This window comes from Pelobates fuscus, chromosome 1 (assembly GCF_036172605.1).
Source record: "Pelobates fuscus isolate aPelFus1 chromosome 1, aPelFus1.pri, whole genome shotgun sequence".
Classification (NCBI taxonomy): Eukaryota; Metazoa; Chordata; class Amphibia; order Anura; family Pelobatidae; genus Pelobates; species Pelobates fuscus.
The window spans coordinates 402,203,545-402,231,378 of NC_086317.1; the positions used below are offsets into that span (position 1 = coordinate 402,203,545).

At 38.3% G+C, this 27,834-nt stretch overlaps 1 protein-coding gene across 4 annotated transcripts in view; it reads right to left on the reverse strand.

Annotated features, from left to right (window-relative positions):
• Positions 1-27,834, reverse strand: part of TFCP2 (transcription factor CP2) — a 38,151-nt gene that overhangs the window by 1,284 nt on the left and 9,033 nt on the right. For 2 of the 4 annotated variants that reach the window (XM_063427907.1, XM_063427915.1), the window contains exons 3-16: positions 24,077-24,228; positions 20,373-20,449; positions 18,351-18,456; positions 16,783-16,889; positions 14,550-14,702; positions 12,764-12,874; positions 10,040-10,128; positions 8,920-8,995; positions 8,620-8,670; positions 7,523-7,616; positions 6,226-6,316; positions 4,749-4,858; positions 4,008-4,150; positions 2,013-2,064 (exon numbers count right to left, since the gene is read on the reverse strand). In XM_063427907.1, the coding sequence (XP_063283977.1) occupies positions 2,013-2,064; positions 4,008-4,150; positions 4,749-4,858; positions 6,226-6,316; positions 7,523-7,616; positions 8,620-8,670; positions 8,920-8,995; positions 10,040-10,128; positions 12,764-12,874; positions 14,550-14,702; positions 16,783-16,889; positions 18,351-18,456; positions 20,373-20,449; positions 24,077-24,228 (1,412 nt within the window). The remainder of the gene's footprint in view (positions 1-2,012; positions 2,065-4,007; positions 4,151-4,748; positions 4,859-6,225; positions 6,317-7,522; positions 7,617-8,619; positions 8,671-8,919; positions 8,996-10,039; positions 10,129-12,763; positions 12,875-14,549; positions 14,703-16,782; positions 16,890-18,350; positions 18,457-20,372; positions 20,450-24,076; positions 24,229-27,834) is intronic. The other 2 variants (XM_063427925.1, XM_063427934.1) reach the window with 2 other exon arrangements.

Consider the following 27,834-nt stretch of genomic DNA (forward strand, 5'->3'; position numbering starts at 1 on the left):
CAATAAGTTAAACTTCATGAAACAGCAGGAATTCTCTCTAGTGGTTAAATGGAAGATAGCCACTAGAGGCAGTATTAACCATGAAATTAAGTGGCCTTGGTGCCTATAGTGTCCTTTTCAGAATTGATGTGTGCTTTATAATGCAATGTGTACATTTTCCACTGGTGTTTTTATCACAGTATATTCACAATTTATGTTCTTAGCGTTAAGAGGAATAGGAGATACATATGAACCAACGTTTGGCTGCATGCTCATTTTAAAAAACTTTTATATATGTACATGCAAAAAGATCAAGAGAGTATTTGTATTAATATTAGCAAAAGACAATATAACCTCAACAAATTAAGAAACTGATCTTTCAAAGAAAGCCTAGGCGAGAAGATAGCCTTTGATACTAGGCAATATTGGAGGAAAGTGTTCCAAAAGGAAAAATGACCGTACATTTACTACAACCCCCAATACGGAAGTACATACAAAATAAATAAATGCAGTATTATGGATAGCTGCTAGATGGCAGCATAGTAACACTGAGAACCATAACCAGTGTGTCTAATACTGTTCAAAGACTTGAAACAGTCCTAGTACAGTAGATATTAATTCAGATCTTGCCAACATGTTGCCAAGCACCACACCGTTTACAGAAATCAAGCAACAGAACTAATAGTGTCTAAATACAGCTTTGTTGAGCTTTCTCATCTGTCCCCTCTTATCTCCAAGTGAGGAGGAAGAATATGCTTCCAGCATAATTATATTATTTATATAGTGCCAGCAAACTCCATAGCGCTATAATAAATCTGGTCTGACAAAACATGCACTAATTAAGAGAAAGTGCTATTGAAGGGACACTAGTCACCAAAACAACTTTAGCTTAACCCCTTAAGGACACATGACATGTGTGACATGTCATGATTCCCTTTTATTCCAGAAGTTTGGTCCTTAAGGGGTTAATGAAAGGTTTGGTGCACAGATCATGCCCCTGTAGTCTGGGAGCATTTGGGAGTTAAATCACTTTGGTTATGCTGCCCTAATCAAACCTCCCTATAAGTAACATGCACAGCCTTCCTAAACAAACAAGTGAGATCTAATACAAAAAGGGAAGTCCTGCGCTCACTCCCATCACTACTGGGCTGGCAGCAAGGACTACAGTACACATCAGCCCCAATATATAGTAAAAACCAAAAAAAAAGAAAAACGTTACCTGCGCTCTCTCCTTAATCCCTATGTATATTTAGAACAAATGGAGGTCATTTAGTTGCTCCAATGGCCATTGGAGGGAATGCCCGCCTACCAACGCATTCCCTCCAATGGCCATTGGAGCAACTAAATGACCGCCATTTGTCTAAATATACATAGGGATTAAGGAGAGAGCGCAGGTAACTTTCTTTTCTTTGGTTTTTACTATATATTGGGGCTGATGTGTACTGTAGTCCTTGCTGCCGACCCAGTAGTAATGGGAGTGAGCGCAGGACTTCTCTTTTTGTATTTGTATTTACTTTGTATCACACAGCCTGGTTACAATGTTGCCGCCCATCCCATGTGTTCCCTATTAAGGGTTAATAAGTATTTAGAGGTGTATATAAAAAAATACCCCTCTCTGTCTCATTAGATATATATCTTTGCCAGAAGCTCAAGGAAGCAGGCTGAAGGGTCAGTGTTAGGACCCGCATAGGGGGAGTCTGCCTTCACGTTGGCAGGCGGGCATTCCCTCCAATGGCCATTGGAGCAACTAAATGACCTCCATTTGTCCAAATATACATAGGGATTAAGGAGAGAGCGCAGGTAACTTTTCTTAAGTGAGATCTAATGTTCATGCTTCCTTTATTGCACATTCTATTTAATTTTGAATTTCATATCTCCTGATATGTTAATAGTTTGCTAGACTTTGCAGGAGGAAATTTTAAACACTGCAGACAATATTCCTTTGCCAGAGATCTAAACCCTAGTTATTCAAGAGCTAGTGAGTCAAACTGTGCAATAAAATTAGAATGAGCTATTGGGTGCCAGCACCTTACCTTTCATTGTATCCAAAATAAAACAGGACTCATCTTGAAAGTTTTGAATCATCTATAAAGTAAAATGGAAAAAAAAAAGTTTGTGTAACGTAGACCGGGCATTTGATGTATGAGACAAAGGGATTAAACTTTCTCAATGGATATACATTAAAGGAATGTGTTTGTGCACTCTGTATATCCAAAATTACTTGAATGGCTTGGATCTTGCTATGTTCTCATAAAACATGGTCAACTGAAGTATTTACATGGGGAAGAAATATCACTTCAGAACAGGTTGGTTGTATATACCAGGGTTTACCAGACACTTCCATTTCACATAAAGATGTAATGCACCATGTGAATCCCTTGCTAGTTTGGCACTCTAGATCAGTTCCATTCGTAAGCTTACTAAAAGCTCCATTCCAGATTTCATGAATGGCATTCCAGACAAACACTAATGCACACGGCCATGGCTTTTTCTCAGAAAGCTTTAAAGGAACCTGTTAAATGTTGGAGGACGGATAGCATGTGCCTCCAAGCAGGCACAAGCAATATAAATCCTTGCGATATCCGTCAGAGAATGTGGATTTCAAAACTGTAGTGGTTATTTAGGCATATCGATGCAGCTATAGCATTAACTATTTAGTGTCCCTTTAATGCGCCTTATATGCTACCTTTTTACTGTAAAAGAGAATGATAAAGAGAATGATAAGTGGCCAAGGTAAATATAGTTTTTCTTTCTGAAAATCATTAATCTGACTATTAAATACATCAAAATTACTTGAAGTTGTCACAACTTGGGTGCCAAGAATGTCATCCCATTTAGAGACTTTCTTCAACCCTGGTTCTGTTTTCCAGTAATTAGGCAAACCATTCTGGAAAGATTTACCATCTTACCTGGGTCTCTGCTGGGAGTCAATGGTCATCTATAGCTGGCGGCATAGATCTGACCCCTGCAGAAATGCAGGAGCTGGATGCAAATACATTCATAAGCTGAGAGCACCAGCTAGTCACTCTCAGCCAATGAATTTAACTCTGTTCACAGTAATATGCACAGAATTGTCATTAGCCAGCCTGGTAACTTTTGTTCAGTGTTGGCTAATGATGCCTCAGGGAAACAAACCAGAGGTGCAGTTACATATCCGACAGGAAATGGCTTAAACTCCATAAGAGCAGCTTTTCCAAGAGAAATACTGCACATACAGGCTGAAGTGGTGATGGTGCCCAGAGTCACTTTCTACAAAAATAAAATAAAGGAGTCTGAATGTATTGTGCCAGTGCTCTTAAGGGCTAGTCTAAACAATTTATGTACCGTGCATTTCTTCAAATAATTATACAAATTACTTTTAATGGTGGGAGTGTTTCCCTAACGATTTCTAATTAACATTAAACAAATTAAACACTAGTAAGTCCATTTCAATTTCACTTGCATGTATGCAGCATTATTAAGGCTTTATTAGAGCCTGACAATTGTTAACCCTTATTTTATTTAAAATACAGTTTATGGTAAATTATTGACTGTGCTGCTTAGTGGCTCACTTAAGTCTGTAAAGTTGTGCACTTTGCCAAGTGATGGAATAAATCAGTGATTTAATTTGAAACATTCCACCCATGTCAACACGGATTTAGCTGTATTGTTCATTGTGCCTGTTACATATATTTGTAATAATCCCCTTATTTCTGAAATAACTGCACTAGATGTAAATGGAATGTAATAAGCTGTTAAAGGAACACTCCAAAAGCAAAAAGCACTTCAGCTTGCTGAAGTGATTTGTGTGTGAAGAGCAAGCCCCCTTTCTAACATAAATCAGCACTTTTATAACAACCTTGTTTCACATACCAGCTGTCTGACATACATCTCACTAAATCAGCATAGTTGAGCGATTGCAAGTCAAGATTTTATATACATCCAAAGAAAGACATGCAAAACAAAATTTCATGCATATTTTCTTTGTGGTAGATCTACTAATTTTTATTTATTCATTTATTTTTAAGATTTATGGCATGGTGTATTACCTCGTCGCTGATAAGAACATGAATGCCGGTGGGCCCTTGTTTGTAGATCTGGCTGATCTGATGGGGAGAAATGCTGAAGAGCTGGGCTATCTTTTCAGTCAATTCGACGGATGTCAGGTCTTCCAAATAGATTGCATGATATACTGCAGGGAGAAGTATCCAAAGAGACCGGTATAAAATCATTAACATTTGGGCATTAAACAATATTCGTCAAAGACAGCAGATTACCTTGAAGACTGCAAACAGGTAAACGATATGGGCAGGGGTGCATTCGCAGCAAGCTGCTCAAGCATTAGGATTTTACTTGCAATTTTTAATCCTCTGGAATGCGTCAAACAGAATGTAAACACTGCCTAGAATGTAAGGTTGCCGATTCATGGAATCCTTACATAAGGTGTCAAACTGCTGGGCAAACAGTTGTCCAAGAACTTGCCTTGGACAAAGAGTGCAGAATCAGCAACAAATTAAAGTATTTCTGTTATGGGAATGTGTCTATATAGCATGTGAGATTTTAAACATCCTATAAAAAAAAAAAAAAAAAAAAACAACAAAAGTTTCTCCCTATCAAAACAAAACAAAAGGGTCACAGTTTCTGATTGGCTCCTGATATTCACAGTCTCTATGAAGCTTATAAGAAAAATGTAATGCTGTAATATATGACCACTTAAATTTACTATAAGTTTTGTTAGTAGTTATAAAAAAATAAATAAAAAAAATAAAGAGAAGAAACAGGTTACTCACCAAAGAATGCACCATTTCCTGGCTCTCCATTTTCATGTTTTTGCTGCTCTTGCTCCCTCAGCTGCTGAGACTCCTGGCAAACGTAAATAGTCAGCCTCGGCCGAACCATCCTGGGGATTGGGGGTGAGGGAAAAATGACCAACGAGCTCTACAAATGGGAGTCATAGACCGAGGATCGTGCGGCACAGCAGCAAATATCCTTGTCCATCCCAATGCTATGAGAAATACACTAACAACTACAACACATGTACTAGCCAAGCGGGCAGACAAGTCACTTGCAAAGAGGTTCAGAGACAGCATCCTGGTAAACCCTTCCATTGTTGTATACTTATATTAATAAGAGCTTGTGTGTGCCTTTATAGGTAAACTAACAGCTTTAAGAATTTGACTTAAAATCATGCTCAGTGGACCAGGAGCATCAAGCAAAGGTTATTAAGAAAATAGAAAAAAGTCAAGCTCTAAAGTTTGGATGACATTATATGATAAACTGGATATTTAAATGGGCATGTTTAAAACCCTGTAATGCAATGATCGTTAGCTGTGCACTGCATCGTGTGCTATCCTCATGGCCAGGCAGGTGTTGGAGAATCCCAATCACTCATTACATATGAGAATTTCTGCCAAACTGGACTGTAGGTGGAGCGGTTATAGATTTACAGTTATGGTTATTTTCCATGTTCTCTAAATATCTTTATAAGAGATTAACAGTTTGTAGTTTACAGTATGGTTATTTTCCATGTTCTCTAAATATCTTTATAAGAGATTAACAGTTTGTAGTTCTCCCTAGTACACTAATGCCTGGAGTATATTTTGAATCCTGCTTAAAGGGACACCATAAATCAGGGGTAGGTAACCTTTGGCACTACATGGGAGATGTAGTACACAACATCTGGAGTGCCAAAGGTTGCCTATCCCTTGCCATAAAGGCTTCATCTAATTGAAGTGTGTATAGTGTCTAGAGTCCCTTGGTGGTGGTGTTCCATTCAACATTAAACCACTTTAATGCTTAATGAGAGCCATCAGCAATTCATCCGGTGTGCTGATTTTTATAATGAGATAGCATTAGCATGAGCAGCAATAGGTGGCTGTGATTGGCTGAGAGTGTCAGCTGACCACTTTCAGCCTATCATAGTGCTATTTGCAGGTATGAATCGGTATGGCTACAAGAAAGTGTGCAATCTCTGCTTTAACCATAATCCCAGTTGGTGTGGGCTAGAGGAACATCATTTCCAGTTAAGTTGCTCAAAATAGTTTTTACACTAAGTAGTGGGGCAGTGCCAGGGGACTCCAGGCACGATAAACAATTCAAGGAGATGAAATTGTTATATTGCCTACAGTGTCCCTTTAAGTTCTAAGGAGTGGAAAGAGAACTACAGCCCTGCAGTTTAAATGGACACCCCAGCAACAACATGAAGGCCGACCATACTGAATGAAACATAATCCAGTTAGATGGAAAGCACATGTCAAGGCAACTCACCGGGCTTTCAGTGCATTAAACAGTCGAATGCCATCAGCAGGACCGCATATTTGAATGACATCGTCTCTAGTTAGTTTTAATAAATCTGCACCTGGAGAAATTAAAGAAATGTAATTTTCAAGGCTTAAAAACATTCAACTTCTCACAATGTGTAAAATAAATCAATAAGTTATCCCTCATTCTTAATACCAAAGTAGTAACTACACACAGACAAAGCAGATTTAAATAGATTTTGACTACTGGATGCTTAGCAGGTGAGGGTGATGTGTGTATTCTGCTACGGTTTAAATAAGTCAAAATTACTAGAAGTGGTTTTAGCTGCCTTCTGGTTTACAGGTCATATCCCCTGTCAGATTTGGCAAGCTATTAAAAAAAAAAAAAGTTACATTTAAAAGAATGAAAAATGATTTCATAGTTTTCTGGTGGCAACTTAACTTATTTGCAATGTATTTCCAAATCTACAAATGAAGGTCACTGACATTTGAGATGTTATTGGAACACACTTAAGCTGAAAGGTGTAGTTTAAACCCAACTCACCAATAACATGTTTGGTAATCATGTGTTTGGAAAGCTAGTGTTTCACGGGTTAAATTTGGAAAATTTGTGCAATTCATTTCTAGTCATGTATGGTGTTAATTCATAGAGAACAAGCCAATTCAGGAATACAATGGACGACTCAAAGACAATTTTACAGTTGAACACACAGAACTGTCCATATGCAGGGTTAACATTTGTTTAAGTGGTTTGGCTTTTCAATATATATCTTTTTAGATTTTTCATTAACATGACCACCAGCATCCTGTGCTTGAGTTTGCGTGTCCCATCATGATTAGGAGCACAAACAAAAACAAAAAGAAAGGTGGAAGTGTTAACACTTTATAAACATTATACTAAGACAACCTCCATAGAGGCAGTCAATGGATTTTTTTTTATCACTTTTAAACTACTGCAAGGCTTAGGAAAATGTGTACACAAAGATAGAATGACGATTGATAAGAGATGTGGGCTATGTGTATATTATATATGATGTATGTTACGGCAAAATGGTTTTAGGAATTCTTGTTAACACTGCATGTGGACAGTACTTAAAGTTTAATTGCAAAGTTGTCCATTTTAGGAATCTAATGTAAATACATTTTATGCTAGCTTAGATTTCACCAAAGTGGAGAACGTGACCGAACATGGTGGTGTGTGTAGTGCCTGTGAAGGACAGGGAGATACAAAAGGGTTTAAAGGGAGGAAGTTGAGGGTACAAAAAGGTGCAGCGGGGTAAGAGTTTTTGCTCCTAGTGAGTTACCTGAGAAATTTGTGAAAAGCCGCGAGAATGCAGCAAATCTATTTCTATGTAGCCACTGTTGTGCCTCCTGAGGGGTTGATGTAGGCAAGAGGTTCTACAAGAGAAACGCATAAAGAGAGCTCCACAAAACTACAGTCTGAACATTAAGTAGCAATCAGGGTCCCAATAAAAAGGGCATTTCCTCTAATAGAAGACAAGACGTTCAGCCTGCATGAGGTAGTTATGTGGACTGTCACACTTTAATTTGCCCTTGCAAAACCCAGTGTCATCAGGTAAAAATAATTCAAACATTGCATTTCAAAAGCAATCTTTTTGTATAAAATAGAAAGCAGCATATGAAGAGGACCTTTTTGCTCTGAAATTCATGGACTGATCACCAATATATTTATCAATAGTAAAATAAAGGGGCAGGATTAGCTAAATATTTTACATCTTAGTTGAGTTTGTTAGAGGGGGAAAAGGGCAAAAAATGTTATAAGTCCCCAAAATAAACCACTAGCAAAATGAAATATTTATTTAAACATAAATTTTACCAAGTTTTTCTCTTTTCCATTTAAGAAAAGATCTCCAGTAAATGAAAAAAAAAAAAAAAGGTATAGCTAGTAAACATTTTACAGCACAAACGGTTCAGTCAACTTATTATTGTTACATTTCTGGCATCCCTTAAGTGTATTTTTTGTGGCTCATTAACATGAAATGTTTGAAGTTAGGGCTGTAAAAGTCCTTTCAAACCAGTAATAGAGTTCATGTCAAGCACTGACAATCTGCCGTTCTTCAACCGCTCATAAATTACAAAGGATACCAGAAATTAGAATTAGGTTGAACGACTGTTCCAGATTACAGAAGTGACAACCATAATGCCCCAAATAATTTACAAAACAAAAAAAGTCTGGGTATTAATCAGTTTCACAAGCAGTGAAAACAGCTTATCAGGGGCAAAGTTATGTCCATTTTGCATTATGGGTGGGTACAAGCACCCTCCTGATTTTTGTATTTTACTGAAATAGTATTTCCAGATAATTGTACTTTGTTCATTTCTTTTTTATATTATTGCTTCAATTCACACAATACGGAAATGCACCTCATACAAAAAGTACCTTATCTTGTTCTGCAATTTCATTATGTAAACAATTTTGTTCAAGAAAAATCTATAAAGATATTAAAAAAAAAAAAAGAAAAGAAATTAGAACCAAGATCAGCTGAAGAACGCCAGGTTGCAGACTTAAAGAATAAGTTACGAGGCGATACTAGTCCACCCTATATATTTACACAGCAGTAAACCCAACTGGCCTGCAATAGCAAATATTGTAACCATGTTCCATTTTGTCTCCATGCACCAGCTTCTTTGCTGCTTGTTTGCAGTTCAAGAAAAACCTGTACATTTCTAAGTAAAGTACCTGAACGGGTGTTATTCCTGAACTTACATCTACGATTGGAGCGGGTGGCTCAGGAGGATCATTTGGAGAGCCATTCCTGGAGACAAAATATATATATAAAAAAAAAAATACATTACGCGTGACAGAAGAGAAAAGTGCTAGTGCGCATAAAACATATAAAGACAACTCCAATCTATCAAAGTGACTTGCAATATGCAAACAGTGATAATTTTAAAAAAATCCCAAACTAGGTGTGTAAAACAAAACACTGACAGGTGTATACTTATAGCCTGCCAGTAAATACAGCTGGATACTATAATAAAGGAGACAAAAAAGGAGGGGGGGCAACAAGAAGCACTCCTAGTGCAATAAAGTTATTAATATAAAATTATATAAAACTATCTCTAAAGATAAAAAACTCACAAGTAGAGAGTGGTATAAGCCCCACTCATGGCTATCATGCCCAGGGAGGATCAGCCCCTTGGGTACGTGGGATCCAAAGAAATGCTCTGGTGACCACTGTGTCAGACGCCAAAAATGTAATTCACATAAAAACACTCCAATCTGCAAACATAAAAACGGCAAAGTCCACCGCAAGCTCACCACACCATATGGGGATCTGATGCTGTTAAGAGGATAATACTCTGATCCTTCTCCCGTTCGGAGTGGTGTCTCTCGCCGGTGGATGTATCACAAACACTTCCGTGTATGTTGATCACGTGACGCGTTTCGCCACGCCTCTTGGGGCTTTCTCAAACGAGCATAATCTCCTCCCACTGGAGAACCTATTATATACCATATGTCCTAAGGCCGTGATCCAATCGGCCATTGAACCTCATTGAGTTCATATTAAAAGTCTGTTATCATTCTGTTGTAAAAAAACTTTACTTTGAAACATCCAATACAGTCCTGCAATTCCCTAAAGACGTTATAAACCGTATTCCATATAAAAACATCATATATATATAAAGATATTAATAGAATATTATATTACGCAAGACAGAGACAAGTTATCAGCAACTTTCCCTTCCTTTGGTTTGGCTTGCATCGTCTACTTTATTTAATTTTTGTTCTACACAAAATAAGGCTGGGATAAAAAAAACAAAAAAAAACAAAGAAGACAAAACAAAACAGCTCTTACCCTTCACCAATGCTAAAACTGCTGTGAGATGTGTTGAACCCTGGTGAAGGAGCACTAGGGACATATGTTATCTCTGGCCACGGTGAACACTAGAAAGAAGAAAATAAAACAAAAAAATCATATATCAGGTTTTAGACTAGAAACCATGGAATAATCTGCTAAATTCACATATGTTTCCCTATATGACTGTACATATATTTCATGGTTTGTCTGATGACCAAGACCGGAAGCAAAGAGCTTTAGTGAAGTGGATTTGCCAGAGAACCAGTTTTTGGTCAAGGAAAATCAGAGGTGGCTGCGAGGTCATTTCTCACAACATTTTCTTTACTTGTCTAGAAGTTCAACACAGATAATGGTACTGCTCGTCACAATGTACAGCTTAAAGGGACACTCACATTAGGAATACAAATTATATTTTTTAATGCTATACAATCCTTGTAATCTCCTTCAGGGCTGCCACCTGCTCCTACCATAGCGGAGAATTGGGGACTGGTGGAACATGCGCTGCACACACCATGAGCTGCCAATGATTCTGTCAGATTGATTGAATGCAATCATTCTCTATGACAAGCCACGGTGCATGCCTGGATATGAGAGCCAGGAACTTACATTTCCAGTCCTGCAATCCTGAGGGCTAGAAGGTGTGGCTTGAAGCCACGCTTCCAAACCGCCATATAAAATAAAACATTTTGGGGCAAATTAAATGGTGGAGCTACTGTAGGCACTATAACATCAATTAGCTGATAATGAGTGCAGTGTTTAAGAAGAGATAATTAGGTTGCTGAAAATTAAGGAGCAGGAAGAACAAGTAGAGGGGCAAAAGTTTAAAAATATCAGGAAGTATTACTTTACTGAGAGGGTAGTGGATGCATGGAATAGCCTTCCAGCTGAAGTGGTAGAGGTTAACACAGTAAAGGAGTTTAAGCATGCGTGGGATAGGCATAAGGTTATCCTAACTATAAGATAAGGCCAGGGACTAATGAAAGTATTTAGAAAACTGGGCAGACTAGATGGGCCGAATGGTTCTTATCTGCCGTCACATTCTATGTTTCTAGGTTTCCTAGGGAGGCTATGCTGCTGATCTCTCACAAGGCTATGCAATAACAGAAACTGCATATTTTACTGCATCCATAAGTCAAAGTGTTTACCAATCTGAGCAAGTCACTGATTTACTGAAAGCTGGAATCTGCCTCCCCTATATTGTTTGCAACTCCTCTTTATGTTATTTTTTTCTTTAAGAGAAAAAAATTAAATACATTTAAAAAAAACAAAAAAAAAAAAAACACTTTATATTCGATTTAGATTAATTATATTGATAGAAGAACAATTTAACATATTGAAAAGAAAGGGATATAAGAATGAGAAATGTTTTATGTTGCCTTTGCTTTTGTGAGAGATTGGCAGTAGGGCTAGAGAGTTAATGTGCCCAGTGAATAATACAAATAGTGCAAGTAATATAAGACATGAATATAAATACCTGCGAGATAATGCTATTACCATATAGCCCAAACCTCTAAGACACAAGAATAAAAACATTGTGTAATATATCAAGATATAACAGGCTATACAAGTACTAAGAATAGCACATAGCATGTTATATCTTGATATATTACACAATGTTTTTATTCTTGTGTTTTAGAGGTTTGTGCTATATGGTAATAGCATCTCATTGTACTTATATTCATATGTTTTAGATTACTTACACTATTTGATTTAGTCACTATGTGTTTTGCTGGTTTGGAGTGACACTATAGTGTGTGCAATTTGTTGCACTGCATTAGCACTTTTTCACTGCTGCACTTTTCTGTGTATTAGATCAGATACATGTTCATGACTATGACATGTTCAATCCATGTCTGAATACCTTGCTTGAGGGAGCAATTCGAAAGGGATGAAAGTCACAGGTTTGTTTTTAAAACAATATAGGGCTAACAGCTCGAACAAAGGCTTTACTGACTATTTGTTTTCATAGCTATGGCTTAAATATGTTGCAAACATGCTTCTAATCATTACAAAATACAGCACACAGTTTCTTTTGCGCATCTGTCTTGGCAACCAGCATGAAAGCACCTGCATATAGACTTTTTCTTATCGCTTCAAATAACTGATGGTATGTAGTCTAAATGTAATTCCTAGCCTGAACATTTAACTTCAGTATTCTGAAAATAAGTGCTTTAAGGTTGGCTGTTAAATCCAGTCCTTAAACAAACAAGTCAATATAAGAGTAACTGATAAGTACAGTCACCTTTGGCAAGTATGATTTTACTTCTAAATATGATGGTCTACATATCTCTTCCACGTTCAGGACAGCATCAATTAGCGATAGTGCCTATGGGCAGATTCGTGAGATCAATATACATCTTCCCAAAGAAATCAAGCACTGAATCCCAAATGTGTCTTATTCAGACACGCTCTGTAGTGATCCTATGTGAATGCCTTTCCAACATTAGAGCACCAGAGAAAATGGTGTTAGATTACCCCTTTTGTGCTCTGAACCAGAAATACACAAGGGAACAGACACAGCAACCTATCTGCAAAAAAATGTAGACTGAGCTGGCCTTTGGGAAAGAAAGCTTGACTAAGTGAAAAGGGCAAGAAATAATGGGACGAGGCTTGAAACTTAAGAATTCTGAAAGTTATACAGGAAATGAATGTTTAGTATTCAGTTATCCCACGTGATAAAATAGAATTTGACATGCACAGCTGTTGTAGATAAGCATTTACCTCTGTGAGAATGGTGGTTTCGTAAGAAGGCTGGTATTTCTCCTTCTCCTGAGGTGTTCGTTTCTCCATCTTTTCTCTGTCAGTTTTCTGTTTTCTATCAGCTCCTTTGGGCTACATATTAATCAACAAATATAGAAATATATAAATCGATAGATATATAGTGATCTGCTTTACTGCAGAGTTCATTAACCCTTTAAAATAGAATGTCTGCGTTTATAGATCGCATATAGGGAATTCAAACAAGCCCTCATTTTATCACAGGGACATGCCAAAGCTTTTTTTTAATAGTTGATTCATTTTAGTAACAGTTTATTTGCAGTGTTAAACTAAAGATTATTTTTTGCAGATAGACAAACAAAGCCTTGGGATAGAAATGCTGCGTAAACCCATATATAATCTTCCCCTCCACAACAAGAAAAGGCCACTTCACTATTCAATTAAAGAGACATTGCCATGACTCCAACTTGTGTTGACCTTTCTATGTGATGCTTCATTGTCTTTTAAATGTATAATAAATACTTAGCAACCGATATCCTTCCCCACCAGAATGCACGCTCTCCTTCTCAGCCTATGTTCTCTCTGTGCTAACAGATATAACAAAATTTTGCATTAAAATGATTAGATGGGGCTGCAACGTTTCAACATAGTGATGTAGAATTATAGATTTACATTTTATTTTTTTAAACCTCTTAAACCTATATTTGTTAAATATAATAAATAATTAAACAAACTATTAAAAAAATCCTGTAAAATTACTTTTCCAATTTAATGCACACGAAGTCTATTAGGGTTGAGAACAATTCCTTTAAAAATAACTACATCCTGACTGCTCATGTTTTGAGAGAACTTGTTTGTGTCCTTTAACCAAGGTCAGATAAGCCCTCAGGAGAAGAATCATAGCTTTTAGTGCTAGCAACAAATTCTTCTCATTAACTTCAGTAGCACAAGACTGAGAGCAAAGAAACTTGTAAGCATTCCAGCTGCTGTAGATTTTTACTCTTATGTTGCTTAGCCAGCACCTAAGCTGGCCAAGCTTTATGGGTGTTTTAGCAAGCATCAGCTTAATGAATGTTTTCCCCTTCATGAATGTTGCACACTGAGTAGACAACCAATTAGACAGAAAATGAAGGGGACATTCAAGACAGCAAAATGTCCAATCTAAGGGGAAACCAGGATATACACATCAGCGCGCGCGCGCACACACACTACAATGTGGTAAGTGGAAATGGAAAGTAAATAAAGTCTGAACACATGAGGAGTTTGAGTATTCATTTGCTGTAAGGGATGATGACAGTGTTTGGCTGTAATGCAGCCTTTTCTGCACATGTACTGACTTAGTGGGCCATTCCCAAATTACAAGTTCCAAGTGAACTGAAGGTTCAGTATTCAAGAACTTAAATTTATATTTCAATGATAAGAAAGTGCCAGAGGCCAAAAGTTGAAGTCTGGCATTGAAAGAATCAGCCACCTGTTGCAGAATAGTGGCTAAACCAGTTATACCTCCATAGAGGAGAACATTTCCTAGAATAAGCTACTGTAACCCCGAGAGGTTACAAGATATTCACTGGAATTCATTAACGCATTTCCTCTAACATGATACTAGACATCCTGATCTTTTACCCAACTAAATGAGAATATCATGTGTAGCACAGAACATATAAGAGGACATGTGAGCCTTTATTGCATAAAAGTTGACTGCCAATCTCTTTCAAATTCCATCCATTTACAATATACACTGTATAATATTAAACAATGTCATTTAATTATTGGTGACATTTGTCCACACCTTAAAGACTTTGATCTGACAGCTAGCCGAATGGATATGTTCAGTATATTCAGCATTTTCATTCTCTTCAAAAGTGTCTATCTGGATCCGGAATGGAACACCTTTCTCCCCTCCGTGCTTTCTCATGGTGAACTCCGTGCTGATACAGTGAACCTAGAAAGAGAGGCAACTCTTATTAAAGGAATAGTTTTAAAGCGGTAAATAATAATGTGGGACTTCTATGCAATTTTTTTTGCCACCAATAGAGGTGCATAAATATATTCTAGAACAGGGATAGGCAACCTTCGGCATTCCAGATGTTGTGGCTGCTAGAGGTGCTTCCTGGGGCAGTGCTGAACAGTGCTGACATTCAGTGTCTCCACCCTCTGCATGCAGACTCTGAACTTTCCTCATAGAGATGCATTGATTCAATTCATCTCTATGAGGATCTGCTGATTGGCCTGGGCTGTGTTTAGCTTGTGCTGGCTCTGTTACTTTTCTGACTACTTGACAGTCTCAGCCAATCCAAAGCTTTCCTATGTTAAAGCATTGTGATTGGCATAAAACTACTTCTGAAGAGGTCAACAAAGCAGGCAGGTCAGGAGCAGAGCCAGCAGCAGTAAACTAGACCAAAGGAAATATGTTGCTATATTTAGGCGGGTAGATGGTGGTTTTAACACTATAGGGTCAGGAATACAAGTTTGTTCCTTTTAAGAGTGTCACTCAACACTGCAAGTTTGGAAGGTCCATGGTACACTCATCAATGGTTAATATCTACCTGACAAGGCTAAATTTTAACACGCCAATGGCTAGTGGTAATTTTGAGCCCTGTCTTTATATTCGTAATACTCAGTTCTGAAGTTTGCATAATGACAAAATAATGTCACTAAGGGACATGAAATCAATTCTATGTTGCAAAACGTAGGTGACAATATAATAATATCCATTCACATAGTGACATATGGCCTTTAAAGTATTTTTAACAAACTAATTCAGAACACATTTCACTCAGTTGGAACAATGTATGTTGTATTGTTCTAATGTACAAATATCCAGGACAACAACCCACAAATTATAAAAATAAAAAATAAAAAAAGTTGCCAAAATTAACAAATTCACAAGAAAGAGGACTTGGAAATGGGAATACATCCTTCTTAAACACAAGTTTGTTATGAAAACAAAAGAATGTGTGAAATCAGCAGCACAAACAGATTAAATACAAGGGTATAAAAAGAGAGGGGGAGGGGGAGACTTGCTTGTGAAAAGAAGGCCATCTCTGACACTGACAGGGTTATTCAGTAAAGTGAGAAAATAAAATGAAATTCACACGTTAGACCAAAGTAGCCAAACTGGAATCATTGCAGACTTAGAGAATTTTTAAAGTTATGACCAAGACTATTGCCTGGGTTTTGCAAAAACTAATAAAAAAAAAAATATCTTCAACTACACCTCATTTTGTGAAAAGGTATTATCTGCATTTAAAAGTGAAGATGTGTGGTAAAAAAATAAAATAAAAACCAAATACAATTTAAAGGGACACTAGAGTCACAAAAACAACTTTAGCTGAATTAAGCAGTTTGTGTGTATAGAATATGCCTCTGAAGTTTCACTGCATAAGTCACTGCCATTTAGCAGTTAAATCACAGTTTCAGTTTATACAGCCCTAGCCACACCACCCCTGGCTGTGATTGACACAAACTGCATGAAAACAAAACAATTTCACTTTCAGTCAGATGTAACATACTTTAAAGGTTTTCATCTCCTACTCTGTACATTGAACTTTAATTACATACAGGAGGCTCCTGCAGGGTCTAGCAAACTATTAACAGTGCAGGAGATAAGAAATTCAAAATTAAACCGAATTTGCAATAAAGGAAGTGTAAACATTAGATGTCTCTCTGCAGGAAGTATTTAGGAAGGCTGCATAAGTCACATGTAGTGAGGTGCGTTTTCTCCTGTATTTGTGATTTAACTCCTAAATGGCAGAGAATTGAGCAGAGTCTGCAGCAGTATGATCTGTACACCAAAACTGCTTCATTAAGCTAAAGTGGTTTTGGTGAGCATATAATGTTCCTTAACCTCTTAAGGACACATGACATGTGTGACATGTCATGATTCCCTTTTATTCCAGAAGTTTGGTCCTTAAGGGGTTAAAACCCAATCTTTTTGGCATACATAATGGTAAAAACCAATATGTTTCTCTTATACCACAATGATGGACTGGTGAGTTAGCGCAGCATGAACGGATACTTACTTGAATGAACACAGATGTTCTTTTTGAAGGGTCCCACAGAAACTCAACAGTGTTCAGTTGGTTTGGATTAGATCTTGGGTCTATTATACCCACGGACAAGGGAACATCTGAAACGTATCAAGTTAGGCTATAACAAAACTATTGATTTGGTAAAATAGGTCATCAGACATTCACATAATATAAACAAAGCCCAAATGCAGTACCAATGGTAAAATGCAATGGTAAAATGCAATGTACACTGCGTTGCAAATCGGGAAAGAAGGGGAATTTCAGCATAGTTTAATGCTTTAAATATAGTACAATTCCATTATCTGTTATTTCATTTTTCTCTAACTACATCTGGGGAATAAGTAGTGTAGAACCAGGAAACATGTTTTCACCTTGCCCACAATTCAGTATGTTTATACATTTTATAACAATATAGTCCAAATATTGTCTTTTGAGACTGAGGGACATACTTGGCCATCTTTAGGATGAGATCTGCTTTGTGAAGTACAAATTCACACAGAGTTATTCCTTAAAGTGAATAATGGCCAGGAATTCAAAATCTAAGGACAAAATAGCCAAACTGGAAATATCCTCCAAGTAAGCAATGCTTCCAGTTCAGCTACTTTAGGCGTCAAATTTAAAATTCACTTTGAATTCCCGACAATTCCCACATTAGCGAAAAACCCTGACCGCAACGGTTTTCATCATACACAAGCTCTGTAAAGTCAGACTTCAAATTTTTAGCTACCTCTGAATGATGGTAAGACTGTGCCTTGAGTCATAGAAAGTCAGACAAATGACAATTACAAAGACTAAGTAGTCCCTACTTTGTCTCTGTATATCTCTTGACTAGGTTGGAATTTTAGCTGGGTGGGTGAAATAGGTTGAGTAGGTTGGAAATACTCATTTAAAGGGACACTATAGTTACCAGAACTATCACAGCGTATTTAACCCCTTAAGGACACATGACGTGTCTGACACGTCATGATTCCCTTTTATTCCAGAAGTTTGGTCCTTAAGGGGTTAAAGGGACACTATAGTTACCAGAACTATCACAGCGTATTAAAAGCATTCTATTTGGCTCAGATCACCACTTCTGATGTCAGCCAAATAGGCAGAGCCAATACCAGCAAACTGGAATAGGTAAGATTTTAAAATGTTTAGGGGAGCAAGGGAGGGGGGGTGGGAGGTCGAGGGAGGCTAGTTGGAGTTTTTAACACTACAGGGTCAGAAATACAAATTTGTGCTAACCCGATAGCGTTCATTTATTTAAAAAAAAGGAAGGGGGGGGGGGGGGGGGAGAGGGGGTTCCACTTTAACTTATATAATAAAATACTTTCTGAGATCAAGTGCTTTAGTTTATTCCTGCAAGGACAAATGCATTTGAAATTACAAAGTGCTTCAGAAACATACAAATACAGACACACACGAATGTACAGAAATGTGTACAAACAAATTAGGACCCAATACCGCACAGCTATATTTAAGCCATAAGTAAAGAGGGAGTTCTCTGCCCTCTAATAATTTGAAAGAATGAGAAGAAGCAAAGGTTATCACAACATAATATTCTATCTTCCTACCGATATCAAGTATTCTGTCTCCAGGCCGGTTCCATCGCCAGCCTTCCAGTTGCTGGTGCTCTGTATACTGTAGACGTCTGTCATGAAACACTACACGGAAGATGCTCTGGAGGAAACAAAAAATTAAAAGGAAACCATATTAAAGTAACAAACAACTTTAAAATAGAGAACACCTAAAAGCAGAGGTATCAGAAGACGCCTTCAAGAGCCATCACTTTCCTTGAAAAGTCTAACCATGCAAAAGGATGAGTTACAGACCAAAATCCTTTCCAATGCAAAGCAGCAATGCAGTATGTGCATGTAAAACAGTCAGTGGTTAGCACTCTGCTAAACAACCACAGGCCGCTCTATAAAGGTCTTAAAGGAACACTATAGTCACCCAAATGTCTTTAGCTAAATAATCAGTTTTAGTGTATAGATCATTCCCCTGCAATTTCACTGCTCAATTCTTTGTAATTTAGGAGTTAAATCACTTTGTTTCTGTTTATGCGGCCCTAGCCAAACCTCCCCTGGCTATGATTGACAGAGCCTGCATGGAAAATTGGGTTCACTTTCAAACAGATGTAATTTACCTTAAATAATTGTATCTCAGTCTCTAAATTGAACTTTAATCACATACAGGAGGCTCTTGCAGGATCTAGCAAGCTATTAACATAGCAGGGGATAAGAAAATCTTAATTAAACAGAACTTGCAATAAAGAAAGCCTAAATAGGGCTCTCTTTACAGGAAGTGTTTATGGAAGGCTGTGCAAGTCACATGCAGGGAGGTGTGACTAGGGTTCATAAACAAAGGGATTTAACTCCTAAATGGCAGAGGATTGAGCAGTGAGGCTGCAGGGGCATGTTCTATACACCAAAACTGCTTCATTAAGCTAAAGTTGTTCAGGTGACTATAGTGTCCCTTTAACGCACGTGGTACTTATACTTTCTTAGAAATCAAAACAAAAACAAGTTTCTTAACTTGAAATGGTGAAGAAAACAATGAATAGAGGTATAGGGAGACTCTACACACCTAAAGCACATCAGCAGCATGTGCTTTGTGTTCCTGGAGCCAGTCACATTTATGACCGTTAACAGAAATGCCAATTTTGATAGAAATTGTATTTTTATATTTGGGTCAAAAACACCATCCTGGCTGTCATACAGCCAGAGAGGTTCTTCACAGAGCTAAAAGAAACAGCAGACGTGCTGTATTACAGTCACGGGCACAGAGGCTTTTCAATGAAAAGGGGTTGAACATACAAGAGATGCAACTTTTGCAATCAGTTTTCAGATATCCACTCCAAAACGCTGAGCTAGATGCACACATTTTAATGGGGGTATAGCTTCTATATGTTAAAACCAAATGTATTAATATATTTATATTTTTTTCTAAAGCAATATCGAAGGTTACTAAATATTTGGAATAGAGAGCGCGCTAGCCTTAGGGTTGCCAAAGAACAATCAATTCTGTTTTGCAGTATTTAGAAGCACAGCACTATGTGGATATCGCAATCTACCTGGTGTGAAATTAATCCTGGAATTCCTCCTTAAGTATAATTCTTCCATAAATGCAATATAGATCTATATAAGCCTACTTGCAGGAGGTTAATTAGCCCAAAAAACAAAGCAGTAAATCCGTATTAATCTTAAAAGACCTTTACATTTATGCATAAAATCCAGGCTCGGGCACAGCTGGGCAGACACTTACGCACTTTATCAGAGACATTTTTGGGGGCTAATTTACCTCCTGAAATAAATCTCTCAAGATCCTAAACAAACAGTCATTAAAGGCTAAAATCAGAGGGAGATTTTAATATGAACATTGTTTTACATTTTAGAATTGTAACAAAGTACATCACAAAATAGGTTTTTAAAAATTCGAGTCTTTCAATGGAGTCCTATTTCCAGGATAGACAGATAAATATAATCTCTGCATCTATGTCGCTCTATCTCCATTTCTCTAACAAATGTCAATCACATTCTTTTCATAATGGATGCCTGTTCTGTATAGTATGGAGGCTTTAACACACTGACACATACCTTGACTAATTTCCCACTTATTTCAGGCAGTTCTCCAATTTTACGATTGTCCAACATCCGGATTTCATAAGATTGCCCTGAAAAATACGGTATTTTACAGTTTTATACTTTGGGAATGATTTATATCACGTAATAATGCTCAAAATAATTATGCTAAGGTTCCTCATCGGGCAGTTGGGCTAACCTGCACACTAGGTGTCCTTGAATTTCATCTACCAAGATCCTCAGCCAAGAATCACGGGGAAATTCAGTTCCAAAACATCTGAAGGGCCAATATTCCCCACAAGTTATATGCAGTGAGATGGGAAACGGAGAACAGGAAAGCATGCCAGTGTAGCAAACCATATTATGGCTTCACAGTAGCCCAAACTGGCATGGACTCCGTTGAAAAGCCATGGACATTTGCATGAGTAGAAAACACCACATGCCGGACATGTTCTGGAATTCAAAACTTGCTTACTCCAACATTAGAACGTTTCTTTTGAAACAGGATGGAGAACACAAACCGTTCAATACCAACAAGCATCCACATTAAAAAAAAAAAATCATAGCTATGGAGCCATTTTATGCTTTGGTACAATTATTTTCCCAGAGCCCCAAGCAGGGTTGCCACTTTATAATGGATGGGCTTAACATAAACAGGCACATTCCAAAGGTCAGGGGAACCTAGAGGTAAGAGTAGTTGGTATAACAAGCAGTTAGAGTAATCAGGACAAGCCAAGCTTAGAAAATCCAAAAATATCAAACAAACTGACAAAGTCCCATAGAGAGTGATGGTTCAGCTCTGTATGGTAGACACTGAAACAGTCTGTTATGCAGAGGGCTGGTAGAGATGGGCAGGAACAGCAGTAATAATGCCTATCTGGTAGCTAACAGCACCTTCTCTGGGGCAACTTTTTACGGGGGCGGGAAGGGAGGGATTTGTGCTTGGACATCTTCTGATTCAAAAGAGGGAGGATTAGGTGACTGGGTAAATAAAATCAAGAAATAGCTGTTTGCATTGATCAACCAAGTCTATTTCCCCATATACTTGCTGTAGCCTACAATGCACTTCGGTTTTTCCAGGTGCTCCGTTTTGCCTTTAGTAGACACTGGCACTGTATTTTTGTTGTGCACTGTAGACAGCATGTGTACATCCTTATCTGTAAACCTAAGGGCAAGCACCTTATCCTGGCGTATAGCTGAAGACCTTCTGCCACGTATTAAGATTTGGGGGAAACCATTGCTATAAGCAACATAATTACAGCTTACTATAGTTTTTCAGGTGAATATAATCATTCCCTGTAGGTATTTGTCTTTTCAGAGAAAAGGCAGTGTTTACATTGCCTCCTAGGGACACCTTTCAGTGGCCGCTCCTCAGATGGCCACTACAGGTGCTACCTGGGGCTGTGCAGCACTGCCGTTCAGCATCTCTATACTTCCTCAGAGATGATTCAATGCATCTCTATGAGGAGGTACTGATTGATCAAGCTGGCGTTTGGACCTGCCCCCATCCCGCCTCCTTTCTGATTTCAGCCAAACCAATGCTTTCCCTATATGAAAGTATTGAATTAGCTAAAAATCCAATTCTGATGTCAGCAAAGAGGCTGATCAGAGGCAAGTTTTATTAACTTTAAAGGGGATCAAGGGGGAAGGGAAGCCACCTAAACGGTGGTTTTAACACTATGGAGTCAGGAATACATGTTTGTGTCCCTGACCCTATAGTGTTCTTTTAAAGTTCATAATGGATTTGGCAATACAAATGCTTTGATCGGGGATATAATTTTGTAAAAATTTGTCAGACAGGAGTAGGATAAGTGGCTGAATTTTGCAGAGCTTTTCAATTAGTCATTCCTAGGGGGACACATTGCGTTATCGGTAAAATTGAGGAATCCAAGTATTAGCTCATAGTGATCCCTCGTCATAACTCCAAGATGAATTGCTTGTGCCAGTTGGACCTGATACTTGGCTTTTTCACAATACCCATTATTACTAGGGTTACAGCCCAAGTTTATTTTTCATTTCTGCAACATTAGTGGGGTGCGCATGTTTTTTCTACTGTGAATGTTATGTACAGAAAGGTACTGGCAGGCAAACAAGTTTGTTTAACCATGAGCTCAAATATCTTGTCCGACACAAAAACGCTAAAATAGTTCACTCCCAAACATCTACCATTATTGTGATGCCATATGTAGCCATGAAGGGCAGTATGTCTAGGACAATCAATTTGGGAGAACCCAGTTTTCCTCTGGCACTGCGGTGCATCCTAAGCGCCTTCTTGTAGATGGTGTTGAGGCACCATCACTGGAGGACTCTCTTAGGGGATCAATGTAAAGGCAACCCATGCCACTGCCTGCAGGAGTGTCACTATCAAAGCTCGCCAGAGTGGGCAGCTCAGCCGTACAAAAGTATACAATTTTCATTTAACTAAGGGGATGATTTAATTAATTTGCCTACCTTCCTAATACATACTACTCACAACCACCCTCATCGACAATTTGGCCCGCAGATAACCCCAAATTTAAAATAAAAATGAATATTCGCAGATCAAACTGTTGCAACCAGCACTAAAAAGGTTTTGCTTTTTAATTTATATAAATAAGCCTCCCCACGCCCAAAAATTGTTGGCTGGATCAGATACAGTATCGTACAGAACAGATGTTGTATAGTACAGCGATGAGGCAGCAGAGAAGGGTTTAAAATTTTAAAAACTGCTGCGGCTGAAATTTTTTGTTGTTTTTTCTCTTTTACAACTTTTAACACAGTTTAGGCAATGATCTCTCTGCCTTTCACCTCAGATCAAAGTCAGGAGAAGAGAGGGGCAGAGATGTCTCAGCATATGTTATAGAGACATTGTAACCGTTATCACAGTGAAAAGCTATAAGGTGCTGAGATCGCCATCATTGTCTGCAGGGGGACTGCCAAGCAGACCCCTAGATGACATCTAGAGCTCTGGGAAAGCACGGCTAAATTGTTAGGGCATGCTATGCCGCCCTAACTGGTTTTAAGCCTTCCCCCTACAGGACGGTATAGCACGCCATAACGGCTTTAAAATGTTAAAACCGAAATCCACACTGCACTATGCCAATTGCTTTTGCTTGTTTAGTAAACCATACATTCCCAGGCCAAAAATACAAAAACAAACACATACGGTACTGTCACACTTAATACTTGGCATGTAAGAAAATAAAAAGCTTCCAGTTTGAAACACAAAATGTAAACTGTTATAAAGTACTAAACAAGAGACAGTATGATTTTATTTTTTAAAAGGAAAACTGAACCTCATACTTCATGAAGACTTATCACACTGGAAATGCTTTGTTTTGTCCTTGCTTATGTAACAACGCTCCTAAATACACATTAAGGAGCGTGAGATGGGGTGAGGAATTCTGATTCCTCAAATGACCCCAGAGCAACTTTTTAAAGCCTGCTATTTTGTGACTGCCAGATTGGAACATACATCAAAACATGTTACCAGGAGGGACAAATTTAGATTTCGCAGAAGATTCAATGATATAATTGAGTGTCAGTAACAATTAGTCACAGGGGTTGGAGATAAAGAGCAAAGTTTGACTAGTCATATTTTAATGGCACATGGAGGACTTAAGGACTCCACACCCAGCATTTAAAACATACACCTTTCTCTAAATAAAATGAAGTGATCACACCCAGGTTACCTCCGTTTAAGATAGAGAATATGATATGATGATGTCGGTTAGATTTACCTTGATTAAGATACGTGAGTGTCTCCTCATGATGTTTAACAGCAGGAGAGGTGGCAGTACAGAGAACATATTGAAAAGGTAAAATTTTGTTTTCATTTTCAGGTGGCAGACTGGACTCTTCCTGTTTGAATATAGGCAGGGCAAGTACATCACTAGAAAGAAAAACAAAACATGCAATTAGCAGAGGTCTACCAGAATAGTGACTGAAAGAAAAAAAAAAAAAAATCTCTATCTCTATCTCTATCTCTATCTCTATCTCTATCTCTATCTCTATCTCTATCTCTAACACACACACACACACACACACACACACACACACACACACACACACACACACACACACACACACACACACACACACACACACACACACACACACACACACACACACACACACACACACACACACACACACACACACACACACACACACACACACACACACACACACACACACACACACACACACACTAAAATAAAATGGCCGGGTGCTTGCAATCAGGGGAAAGCAATACACACCGTATAGAGGGATGACCAGCACTCACGGACTTCTGAAGTTAAAAAGTGTGGTCTTTACTGAAGATTCATTAAAACAGGACCGACATTTCAGTCCCTGTTCGGGACTTTCATCAGGGTCTGGTATAATTTACAATGAAAACAAAGGCACATTTATAGGAAGAAAAGCATAGATAATTTACTTACCAGGTCCCCCAGGTTTTAACCCTGCCGCTGTAAACATTGCAGTTTCAGAGAAACTGCTATGTTTACATTGCAGGGTTAATTCAGCCTCTTGTGGCGGTCTCCCTGACAGACGCTTCCCCAACGCTCAAGGCGAAAGTCACATTGAGCACGCAGAACATGCATAGGAAAGCATGCGCATTCAGCTCCACTTGGGAGCTGACGTAGGAGGGGGATGAGAGGTCACCAACATCGAGGGAGCCCGGCACTGGATAAAGGTAAGTGACTGAAGGGGTTTTAACCCCTTGAGCCCTGAGGGTGGGGGGGACCTAAAGATTATATACGGTCAGGAAAGACACTATAGTGTTAAAAACACCATCTAGCCTCCCTTGCACCCCCCACCTCCTGCCTATTTGGCTGACGTCATCAGAAGTGGTGATCTGAGCCAATCACAATGCTTCCCTATAGGATTTGCTGAGACTGTCAAGGAGGCAGATCGGGCCAGAGCTAGCACAAGTCAAACACAGCTCTGGCCAATCAGCATCTCCTCAGAGATGAATTGAGTCAATGCATCTGAGGAAAGTTTAGTGTCTACATGCAGAGCTTGGAGACACTGAATGTCAGTACTGCACAATGTGCAGCACTATCCCATTAGGCACCTCTGGTAGTCATCTGAGGAGTGGCTAGTGGACAGATCACTAGGCTGTAATATAAACACTGCATTTTATCTGAAGAAACAGTGTAGTTGTTCTGGTGACTATATAGTGTCACTTTAACACCAAGGATAGACACAACAGAAACCGGCATGGCAGGGTTAAGCAAATTACAATCTTTCTGAATTTCCCTAAAGTGAGAATTGTCTCAGGAAAAATTACGGAAACGGCTATTGGAGCCTATAAGTGAAAATGCACCCTAAAATCAATTCTCAAATTCCTGGCCGTTCACATTTGAATATCCCTGTGAGTATGTAATATAGGGAGGGAGAAATTATATATTTCACATACACTTTGTGAATTAATGAAAATGCATTAGTTAGCAAATATCAAGAAGGTGGGCTTTAATTAATATAGTGGGATTCCACAAGGTTCTAAGTTTGTTTGGCTGTTTGGAGTAGCAGTTTTATATAATTAAAGCAGAGAGCTAGCGTTAATAGTCTAATTTTAATAAATCATCATTACTTTCTCGGTTAAATTTCCCTAAAATAGAACTGTTTAAAACTGCTATTTACAACCCACATTAAGTCTGGACTGTGATAATTTAGAGATTTCATGCACCTAAAAATACTCAAGTCAACACGAACTGAAGTCATATTTAATATATAACTAATTCTTGTACACTGGCTTCATCTGTGAATTTAAAAAACTCATTTCAAAGCAGAAAGTGTTTCCTTAGCAAAACCATACCACAAAAGCAAACAAACAAATCAAAGGATTCCATATTCCACCATGTGTGACTGGCTGCAAATTAACAAGACAGCCCACTGATGAAACACTGGGTCCTAAACCCCTTAAGGACCAAACTTCTGGAATAAAAGGGAATCATGACATGTCACATGTCCTTAAGGGGTTAAAGGAAATGTTTGCAGTCATTAATTTCATGAAACTTTAAAGCTTAGCTATGGGCAGAAAACAAGGACTGTGAAACAGATACAAATTACTTGTCACTGGCAGTTAGTATTAGGTCTCTCTTTTTATTCTATTTAAAAATCAGTCATGCTTCACTAAATTTCTGCCCTAAAACTAAACTTCAATTATCACAAGTTAAGTGGAAGTAAGCAAGCTCCCTTATTTGAACTGCATGCATTGTACATCAATTGCCATATTTATGTTTAAACAAACACATTTTAAAATCACAAACAGTTTTTGGGTTTTAAATAGCAGCTGAGTTTCACACATACAAAAATATCCAAAGTTTGTGTGTGCGCGCGCGCGCACGCAGGTAAATTCACTTTTATTCAGTGCACACAGATTTGCACATTTAGCAGTTACAGGTCATATACAAAAAGGAGTGCATTCTTGTTTAAAAGGACCACTATAGTGCCAGGAAATCACTCGTTTTCCTGGCACTATAGGGTCTCTAGGTTCCCCCCGCACCCTTAGGGTCCCCCTCCCGCCGGGGTGGAAGGGGTTAAATCTTACCTGTTTTCCCCCGCCGGGCTCCCTTTTCTGATGTCACCGGCTGAATGCGCATGCGCGGCAAGAACCGCGCGCGCGCGCATTCAGCCAGGCCATAGGAAAGCATTCTCAATGCTTTCCTATAGACGATGACGTCCTCTCACTGAAATTCACAATGAGACAGCCACTAGAGGCTGGATTAACCCATTGGTAAACCATTTACAGCAGAAAGGGTTAATCCTAGATGGACCTGGCACCCAGACCACTTCATTAAGCTGAAGTGGTCTGGGTGCTTATAGTGGTCCTTTAAAAACTGGGGGTTTTCAAATAATCATATTTTTATTCAAATTTACTAGTTACCAAACACAAATTTGCTAAATAACAGAATATCTTAAAAGGATTTGCAGACTGCAGAGCTTTTTAACTATGGGGCCTCAGAAGCCATCTACCATTTTTCCCAAATCTCAGGTAATACATACACATGCCCAGCATGCATTACAGTGACAAATTATTTGGCGTTGCGAACATTCACACCCAGGAATGCATTTAATCCCTGTATTCTATTCGTGCACATCTGTATTCTATTCGTGGCAAGAGCCAGTAAGTGTAATTCCCAGATATGATTTACAGGGTTTCTAGGCAGCACTACGAGCTTTTCTTTAAAAGTCATGTTTTGCAGTTTGTTAATTTACAAACAGGGCCAATATCCTGGCACCATAAGCACTGCACAAAGCTAATGTGGTTATGGTACACAGCATGTTCCTTTAATAGTTGGCTAAAATAACCTTGTATTAAATGTTTACTTTCTATTAGAAATAGCTGGATTATTCAGGTTTCATTTAAATGACTTTTGTGTTTATGGAGATTTTAGTGAATGGACACATTGTGAATGAATATATTTTAATTATTAAGTCATTATTATGAATGACTACTGAAACATTTTCATAAGTTAAGCAATTGATTGAT